The 10,364-nt window shown below is 41.3% G+C and overlaps 1 protein-coding gene across 3 annotated transcripts in view; it reads right to left on the bottom strand.

The window, feature by feature from the left end:
- Nucleotides 1–8,020, bottom strand: part of RPN2 (ribophorin II) — a 55,124-nt gene extending 47,104 nt beyond the window's left edge. Inside the window, exons 1-2 of one of the 3 annotated variants that reach the window (XM_078150223.1) lie at nucleotides 7,754–8,016; nucleotides 1,862–2,052 (exon numbers count right to left, since the gene is read on the bottom strand). In XM_078150223.1, coding sequence (XP_078006349.1) covers nucleotides 1,862–2,052; nucleotides 7,754–7,766 — 204 coding nt within the window. In that variant the 5' untranslated portion in view covers nucleotides 7,767–8,016. Of the gene's footprint in view, nucleotides 1–1,861; nucleotides 2,053–7,753 lie in introns of all 3 variants that reach the window. The other 2 variants (XM_078150224.1, XM_078150222.1) reach the window with 2 other exon arrangements.
- Nucleotides 8,021–10,364: the final 2,344 nt, after the last annotated feature.

The following is a 10,364-nucleotide window of genomic DNA, read 5'->3' on the forward strand; positions in this document are numbered from 1 at the left end:
AGGGGCCATCTGCCACCTTTACCTGGATTTTTTGAAGCCTCAGGTGCAAAGTAACAAAAAACAAATGCAGATAGTTTGACTGAGGAAAAAGATTTGCCAATCTTCAGCAAAGAGAATACACAAAGTTGCTTCATAGCCACAAAAGAACTCTAGAACCTTGAGACTGATTATACCTTTGTCAATGTCATTCACTAATATATGAAAAATTTAAAATAAAAACCACTGTGGTAGGCATAGGCCTACCACAGGGGATATTTCATGGGGATGGTAGAAATCCTGCTCTGTTTCATATCACTGAATAATACACAGATTAGACAAACCAGATGTTCTAATTAGCAAAGAAGGGACAGCAAAGCTGTATCTACATTTCTCCTTCTCCTGAGAATCTTAGAGATAATCATAATGACCCCAAAATAAAGGATCAATTTGAATGGTTCGGTACCTGGCTAGATTTGGGGAAACTTGGAGAGTTTGAGATATCTTCATATCCTCTACCTGTGTTATCATCTTAGCACTTGGGATTAGGTATCAGATATAACCCTGTGTCATTACCACAGCCCCTGGTCACTGCTACCTCTCCTTTGCCTTTTGCAAGGTAATATTAATCTCTCCCAAAGACATGAGCTCTGCTTCATCGTTCTTGACCTCTATGAGGATCATTTATCCTTAACTGGGGATGGTTGCCATATCATGCTCATGAGAGAGGTCCTGATATTGAAGTTAATTTATTTCCCTTATGCACAAAAAGTGGGGGATGTGGGAATAGGACCCTATGTCTGCTTAGCTTATCTGCTATGTTTTTAGAAAGCTCTTTGTTACTATGAAGGCTAGCCTGAAGAAACTGAGTGGAAATTTGTTGCTTCTAGATAGAACAAAAGGCTTGTACTACTTGTCTGTGTAATTTTTGATAATCCATTATCTTTTAGTATTTTAGTATTTTATCTTTCTCCTTTCTCTGGAGTCTCCCATAGAATTTGCTAAGCCTCAACAGTTTGTAGTTGAATGAACCCATGAAATTTTGTGACCATTTCTTTAGACTCCTTACCCTCCTAAAATTTTAAACCCTGTGATTTTAAGCTGTTTCCCCAAGATTTCGATAAGTTCTGTTTTCCTGTACCCATGGAGAGATGCTTGCTATCCAGACAAAACTTGCAATCTATAGTGCTTCTCTCCCATGTAGCTACATGTTATCAATAAAGGAAAAACGCCTTACTCCTGTAATTATAAGAATATTGGTGGATTATTTCTTTTAGAGCTCCTCAAAACTGTCACTGGCTTTCTATAGCCTTTGGGAATAAACATTTTATTCCAGTCAAATTCATTTATTTACTGTGCCTTCAACATGTTTTGTGGATGTTTCCTTTGCTTATGTCATTTCTCTCACCTGGAATGTTCTCCTTCTACCTCTCTGAATCCTATGGATCCTTCCAAGTCCAGCTCAAATACCACCTCTTCTATGCCCTCCTAGATCATACTAGCCTCAAGGTGATCTTTCTCTTCTTAGAACACTGAATCTAAAGAGTTTACTTACTACCTGCTCATCTGGTAGTTATCTTCTATTACCTTGTATTATTAGTAATGCTCTTAAGTGTTTATATCTTGCCTTCCAAATAGACTATAAGCTCCTAGAGGTACAAAATCACATACTCTTCATGTCCCACACTGCACAATACCCAGCCTGAAAAAGGCGCCTAATACTTACTTGTATTGAAATAAAAAATGTATGAACTGAATTAACTCTTGCTGTCCTTTACTTAAGCTTGAGATATATTAAAAAAAAAAACCCTCCAGTAAAAGAAATGAAGATAGCAATGAAGGAGCCTTTAGAAACTGGGAGGCAAACCAAAGTCTTAAACCTCACCTTTACATCAGGCACTTGTGCACCAAGCTTGCTGAGTCCCACGATGGAGTAGAACGCAGTTTCCATATCTGAAAATGGCTGATTCAAAGAGGATTTCAATCGTTCAACATCACGCTGAGTGAGGTAGTGGCTGGGTGTTAGGGCCTGGATGACTGTGATGGTTAGGGCCAAGAGTAAGATGGTGTTGGAACCTGGGGAAAAAGATATTTATTTTAATAACGACTATTAAATAAGCCACATCCTATCCCAATGCCATTTAAAGTGATTGATAACTCAGAAAAGGCTGCTTACATTTATAACTGCTATGATTATACAAGACAGGTATGGGAGAATTTTTGTGGAGAGTATATACTTTTGTAGGGAGGGAAGTAACTTTTCCCAAATAACAAAGATTTTCCTAATACACTCTGATCATGTTAGTCTCTGGTCAAAAATCTTCATGGCTCCTCAATACCAGATTGGTATTAAGAGCCCTCCAGTCTGTTTCCACCTTAGATTTCCATCGTCAACATCTCTCACAAACTCCCTTTTCACATATCTTAGAGTTGGAACCAACATAAGACCACCAAGCTTATCTGAGACGCCTCTCTCTTCCCTACTGGCCTGGGGCTGCTAACATCTAGGATCCCACAGCCATCACATCTCATTCTTGGGCTGCTTTCCTACTGGAGGAAAAAAAAAAAGGGACGGCAGCAGAAAACCAGACCCTATAATACTGTCTTGACTAGAAAACTTGGCCATACAAGATGGCCAAGATCAACACAAATGGTTCTCACTGGTGTTGTCCATCATCTTCCCCAGTTAAAAACTTCTTGGAAGGCAAGATCTTGTTGCCTTACACCTTCCTCTGGCCTCTCTCACACCAAACACACAAAAAAGCTCTATTTATCAAGGACTATAGTAACAGCTGATATATCTCTGGTCAAATAATCCACATACACCTTGCCATCTAGAGAACCGATCAAATTAACTAAGGGAGCATCACTTTGGTCAAGATCTGCAGGGGCATCTGAACATCATTTTAATTAATGCCTTGGGGCCATTTTAATAGCGCTATACTTGGTATTTCCCCATGCACCATAGTTATAAATTCTTGCTGTTTCTCTCAGATCCTTGTAATTCAAAGCACCTTTTGTCTGGGTGAGAAAATCTCCTTTCCCAGATTTATATGACCTGCTGAAAAGTGAAATGTATTGTGTACAAAGTAACAGCACTACTATAGGATGATCAACTGTGAATAACTTAGCTATTCTCAGCTATCCATTCCCAGACAAAGGACTGATGGTGTCTTAATGCAGACTGAAGCATACTTCAAAAAACACCCCTTTCTTTATTTTTCTTGAGGTTTTTTTTTTGGTTATGTTTTCTTTCACATCATGACTATTATGGAAATGCTTTGCATGACTACACACGTCTAACCTATATCTAACTGCTTGCCTTATTGATGGGGGTTGGGGGGATGGGGAAGGAAGGGAGAGAATTTGGAACTAAAAGTTTTAGAAATTAATGTTAAAAATTGTTTTTACATGTAACTGGGGAAAAATAAAATACTAGATAAGTTAAAAAAGAAAAGAAAATCTGCTTTCCCCTGACACCTCTTAATGGATCAATAATCATTAGTCAAGCACCTACTACATATGTCCTAGGCATAGTCCTAAACCCATTCCCTTACAATTCAGCCTTTGCCCTCCCTTTCTACTGTGCCCCATGGCATACTTCTCTACTGTTAACAAACTTCTTTCATTCTAGATCTCTCCCTCCCTAACCTTCCCATCTTTGGCTCCCATCTCATTTAAACCTAGTTTTCTTTTTTTCTTTTTATAAATTTATTTTTAGTTTTCAACATTCACTTCCATAAGATTTTGAGTTTCAAATCTTCTCCCCATGTCTCCTCTCCCCCCAGCCCAAGATGGCATGTAAATCGATATAGGCTCAATATATATATTCATATTAAACCTATTTTCACATTAGTCATGTTGTAAAGAAGAATTAGAACCAATGGGAGAAGCCATGAGAAAGAAGAAACAAAAAAAAAGAGAGAGAAAACAAACAGTATGCTTCGATCTGCATTCAGACTCCCCAGTTCTTTTTCTGGATATGGACAACATTTTCCATCATGAGTCTTTTGTAGTTGTTTTAGATCCTTGCATTGCTAAGAAGACATAAATTTATCAAAGTTAGTCATCACACAATGTGGCTGTTACTGTGTTACTGTGTACAATGTTCTCCTGGTTCTGCTCACTTCACTCAGCATCAGTTTATATATGTCTTTCCAGATTTTTCTGAAATCTGCTTGCTCATCATTTCTTATAGATAGCATTCCGTTACATTCATATACTACAACTTGTTCAGCCATTCTCCAACTGACGGGCATCCCCTCAATTTCTAATTCTTAGCCACCACAAAAAGAGCTGCTATAAATGTTTTTGTACATGTGGGTCCATTTCCCATTTGTATGATTTCTTTGGGATACAGACCTAGAAATGGTATTGCTAGGTCAAAGGATATTCACAGTTTTATAGCCCTTTGGGCATAGTTCCAGATAGCTCTCCAGAATGGTTGGATCAATTCATAACTCCACCAACAATGCATTAGTATTTCAATTTTCCCACACCTTCTCCAGTATTTATCATTTTCCTTAAACCTAATTTTCTTCTAAAGATATCACATCTCTAGAAGCCCTGTCCAAAGCTGGTTGCTCTACTCTCACTCAAATATGGCCAGGGGTAAAACTTGGCATATTCCTCGCTTCCCAGTGCCACTCTGAGAACCTTCCTCTGTTACCATCACTCAGCAACTACCTCTCCTTTAAAGTTCCCTTCATTCTGTCCATATTCTTATTATCCATGAACAGAAGGGAAGGAGGTTCCTGTCTTCCCCAATAAATTCAGTACCTGATTCAGTCTCTTCTTTATCCCAATTCCTGACTCTTACTATTCACCTTGGCCTCCCAGTTTTTCAACCTCAACTCCTGTGACCTATTTCTAGACCACTGAGACTACTTCAACCACTCCCAAAAGCAATTATGTCCTAGACCCCACTCCCAAAACAATTTGCCTCAGTTGTTAAAATTCCTAGTTCATCCAAGCCGCACCAAGAGTCATTCCCTGAACATGACTCTGACTTCCTCTGTTCCTTTGCTCATGGGGATTCCTCCACCTGCAATATTCTCTTCCACAGCCCCCTCCCCACTTCCTCCTGGTAGGCTGGAGTCCTGGTCCCATCATTTACTAGCTTTGTAATTTTAGGCAAGTTACTCAACCTCTCTGAGCCCATTCCTAATCTATAAATAAGAGATAAAACTTACATTATTACCTACTCCATTGGGTTGTTGCAGCAGTCAAATCAGATCAGGAATGTAAAGTATTTATAGCTGTAAACTATTATTACTTTTGAAATTCTACTGATACTTCAAGGACCAGCTTAAATGTTACCTCTCCATTATTTCCCTACCAGGAAATATAATTTCCCCTTTCTAATCTCAATAGTAATTGTTATCACTTATAGCATTCTATCTTATAGATCAGTTATTGGTATACTCGTCTTCTCCTCACTACTAGACCATAAGCTCCTCACTCAACTTTCCATTCCCCATCTAGCAATTCCTAGCACCTAGCAATGAGTGAAAACATGCAAAGTGCTACATACAAATAAATTATATACAGGATAAACTAGAAGTAATCAACAGAGGGAAGGCACTAGAATTAAGACAGATTGGGAGACTTCTTGTAAAGGTGGGATCTTAGCTGGGAACTGAAAGAAGCCAGAAAGCAGAAATGAGAAAAAACATTCCAGGTTTGGGGACAGTCAGTAAAAATTCCCAACTGGGATATAGAGAGTCTTGCTCAAGGAACAGCAAAGAAGCCAGTATCCTAAGATCATGGGGGAAGAAGGTTTAAGAAGACTGGAAAAGTGGGATACAGTTATAAAGTGCTTTGAATACTAGCGGGTTTATATAGCTAGAGACAATTAAATTAAGCAATGAACAGAATAATGGTCCTGGAGTCAAGAAGACTGAAGTTCAAATCTGACCTCATGTACTGTGTAACTTTAGGCAAGTCACTTAATCTGTTTGCTTCAGTTTCCTCAATTATAAAACGGGGATTAATAATAGTACTTACTTCCAGGGTTGTTTCTGCTTAGCACAGTGCCTGGCACACAGGAGCTACATAAATGTAAGCAATTATTATTATATTTAGTCCTGAAGGTGATGGTGAGTCATTAGAATTTATTGAGTAGTTTGTCATGATTAGATCTGCACTTTAGGAAAATCACTTTGACACCTGAGTGGAGGATGGGATGCAATGGGAAGGCTTGTGGCAAGCTAATCAACTAGAAGGCTATTACAATAATCCAGGTGGGAGATGATAAAGGCCTGTACAAGGGCAGTGGCAGTGTCAAAGGAGAGAAGGTGGCATCCACAAGAGATGTTATGAAGGTAGAAATGATAGGATTTGGCAACCGATTGGATATGGGAGCTGAGAGAGAGGTATTGAGGATGAATCCTTGGTTGTGAGCCTAAGTAACTGGGTACTCTTGACAGAAACAGAAGTTTGGAAGGAGGGAGGATTTGAAGAGAAAGATGATGAATTCACCTTTAGACATATTGAGTGTAAGATGTCTACAGTGCATCAAGTTCAAGATGTTCAATAAGCAGCTTGAGATCAGCAGAGAGGTTAAGACTCATAAGGATATGTGAAACAGTAACTTAATATACAGGAGCTGATAGGATCACCAAAGGAAATAAATAGTATAGAGGGAGAAAGAAGAAAAGAGGGCCCAGCTCAGAGCCCTGTGGGACACCACCTCTCCTTAGTGAGTGAGTGGGCATGGCCAAGATGAAGATCCAGCAAAAGAGACTGAGGAGTGGTCAGATGGGTAGGAGAAGAACCGGAACAAAGAGGTGTTCCAAAAATCCCAAGAGAATAAGGTATCAAGAAGAGGATGATCAACTGTGTCAAAAGCTCCTACTTAGTACATATGTGACCATGGTCGAGTCATTTAGCGTCCCTGGACCTCAGATCCTTCATCTGCAAAAAAACAAGAGGGTTGGGCTAGATGGTCTCTAGGTCCTTCCTTCTCTCCTGGGGCCTAAGACTGGAGGCTGGCAATGGAGCAGGCCCCTGGAATTCTCTCCATTAGATTGTCAACTCCTTGAGGGCAGGGGCTGTTTTTTGCCACTTTCTGTATCCCTATCACTTAGCACAGTGCCCGGCACGTAGTAAGCGTTTAATACATGTTGACTGATCGAAGGAATGAATGGAATGAAGGCATGTTGAGGGAATGAATGAACATTTTTAATCAATCACCTCCTGGGTACCACCTAAGTCTTCCTACCCTTCCTACTTCTATTGGGCAAGTCACTTCACCTCTCCAGGCCTCGGGGATAACACTAACTCTCCCGACTTCCCTGATTCCTACGGGGCTGCTTCGAGGTAGCCTTTCGCTAACTTTAAATCGTCACTGAAACATGAGTCCGGCCAGGAGCACCAAGCTGCCTTCCCTGACGCTGCTCGGGGCCCCAAACACGTTTGCCACATCACGCTTCCTCTGATCCCCCACCCCAAAGCCAATGCCAGAGCGTCTCCCCTTACCCCTCTCCCCGCCCCCACCCCCGCGCGCACCCACGGCAGGAGGACGTCCCGCTGGGGATGGGCCGCTCGGGGACCCGTAAGGTGTCAGCGAATCTCTCCCTGCCCTCCCCTCCCCTCCTCCCTGCCCTCCCCTGCGAAACCGGAACGTGCAGATGACCCTGTTCCGAAAGGGCGGGAGAACACGCCTTTCCAGCTCAAGTGCGGAGCGCATTCAGTTTCCACTGTCTCCCTCTTGGGAGACGAGGACCTCGTGGGTCCGCTCCCCAAGACCAAGCCAGTGCCATGCCCAACGTCTCACCCGGGACCGCCATTTCTCCGAGCTCCAGCCCTGGTCTTGGCGCGCCGCAGACTTCCGCCCAAGAAAGTGGTTCCAACTAAACGGCGGAGGTGGAAAGGTTATGCCAGAATATTTTCTCCCGAGAATGGGCTCCAATGACAGGTTTTTTATCCCTAATTAAAATCTCTTATCCATCTTCGTAAAGCTCTGGTGTGAATCTTTCGAGAAGGGTCCTGAAAATACGCACACAATCTGTGCGTCGAGGCCCATCCACCCCCAGGAGCAGAGCCTTCATGGAACAGTCCGCATAGCAACCGTTAAGCTCCTGGTGGTTCAGGAAAACGGCTAGAAGAGGTGGGGACCCGAACCAGAAACGGGGCTTCTGCTGATTGGCCAATGGCCTTGTCATTCATTCGCCTTCTCATAGCTCATCTTAAAGGGACAGTAGTAGGCTTTGGGTGGCAAAAAACAGGAATAGGAATGAGGAGTCTCGAAATTTTGGCATCCTTGTTTGGGATAGCAGCTATGTAATTCTAATTATTTTAATTACTTGACGCACCACAATTCTTTTGCTTCCCAGTTTGCAAATCTTAATGCTGTACAAAAATGGAAATCATTTATTCCATTACATAAGCATTTCCTCTAAGACTCCATTTGCCGGGAGCTAGTACAAGGATTGTTCTTTCCATTTTATGGATGAGAAAACTGAGTCTTAAAAGTCACACAGCTAGTAAAATGTTGCCAACTCTTAACAAGTGTTGCTGCCTGGTTGCAAGGCCTGGGCCCTTCCCATTGCGGCACACTGCTCAATGAGAGTAAAGGGTCCCGCGGAAAAAGGGGGTTGTATGGAAGACAATGGGATAAATTAACTCTTGATTATTTGACTGGGCCTTTGGTGCTTTGTGGGATAGTTGAGAGAAAATCTTAATTGTAGAAGGGTGCCTTCTTTCGTCACCTAGGAGGCTTCTAAGCTGCTTCTTACTTCCAATTCCTGTTTGTGCTTGGAACTGTGTCTAAGGTGACCATTCTTTATAACATGTTTACAAACCAGTCCCAATTGCAAGTAAAGAAAATGTGCTTTTTAAAGCTTTGCTGGTGGAATACTCTTTTTCAGATAATGTGTCCCTATTTGAGGTTCAGGAAATGCAGACGTTTTATTTCTTTATCCAGAGATTAAGCTGACCACTAAATTCTTAACTAAGTTCTTAACCAAATTCCTCTCACACTTATTGGCTGTGTGACTCTGAGCAAATCATTTAACCTCTTTGAGCCTCAGTTCACCATTTTAGCTCTAAAATGGAGACACAATTGATTTCCCAGGGTTATTTTGAAGCTCAGATAAGATCATGTATATAAAGTGCTTTGCAAAACTTAAAGTGCTACATAAATATCAGTTTTATATACATTTACCTATATTGTTGTTCAGTCATTTCAGTTGTGTTGACTCTTCATGACCCCATGGACCATACTGTCCGTGGGATTTTTTTGGCAAAGATACTAGAGTGTTTTGCCATTTCTTTCTCTATCGGGTTAAGGCAAATAGAGATTAAATGACTTGTCAGGCTCGTGCAGCTAGTAAATGTCTGAGGCTGGATTTGAATTCAGATCTTTCTGACTTCATGTCTAGTGCTCTATCCACTGAGCCACCTAACTGAAGAAGTTTTGGGGTACTGGGACCCGAGAATGCCAAGGCAGGGTTGGTTGGAATGAATTCACACTCAAGCCTTCGCTTAGTCAAGTGGCAAAAAGTGTATTGTTAACACTTGAGCAAAATTGGGCATAAGGGAACCTTCAAGAAACTGAGGCTGGTGCTGGGGTTTACATGGAAAAGGGGCATGGGAAAGGAATGCCAGGGATGCTAATTAGGTAATCTAAGGGTCCAGGTGTCTTTGGGAGCTATGAATGGGAAAGTGTAGGGAGTATACCAGACAGGGAAGGAGAAAAGACAGTTTTTTTGTTTAGCTGCCAGAGACATGGACCTTGGGGATATGGTGGGAGGAAGAGTCCGTGAGCCAGCCAGGGACAAAAATCTTTGGGCCAGGCACCCCTCTGTCCATTCTGATAAGACTGTGTTCTGCAACAAGAGAAAATTTTGTTACAGGACAGGAGCCCACTAAGAAATTGAGAGGCTTCCAGAGACATGATCATAGGGCTGGGGCCCAAGCATCCCATCATAACTGCCTCCTATTTACCTATCTATATGCATATGTATTTATATATATAATATTCTAATTTCCTTTTCACTGTATTTGAAGGTCTTTCTCCTGGTCACTTGCAGAACTTCTTGTTTTTGAATTGAGTTGGTAAATTTAACCACTTTATGTCTTGGAGTCTGCACTCTTGGGTTTTTTTTGGTTGTTATTTGTTTTTTTCCGGAAGTGGTCTGTGAATTCTTTGAACAAGTATTGCATTTTCTGTGTTCAGAAGTTCTGGGCAGTTTTCTTGTATAATTTCTTGCATTCTGGTGTTCAGGTTTTTTGACTTATGTTCTTTTGATAGATGCATAATCCTCAGGTTGTCTCTTAAGTTGCCCTGTCTTCTAGGTCAGCATGTTTTGTTTGGACAGAGAGTATAATTTATTTTAATGTTTTTTTCTTCTCTTCTTCTAGAATGTCCTTCACTTTTGTGTACT

The sequence above is a fragment of the Phascolarctos cinereus genome, unplaced genomic scaffold (assembly GCF_003287225.1).
Source record: "Phascolarctos cinereus isolate Bilbo 61053 unplaced genomic scaffold, phaCin_HiC Scaffold_2;HRSCAF=192, whole genome shotgun sequence".
Taxonomy (NCBI): domain Eukaryota; kingdom Metazoa; phylum Chordata; class Mammalia; order Diprotodontia; family Phascolarctidae; genus Phascolarctos; species Phascolarctos cinereus.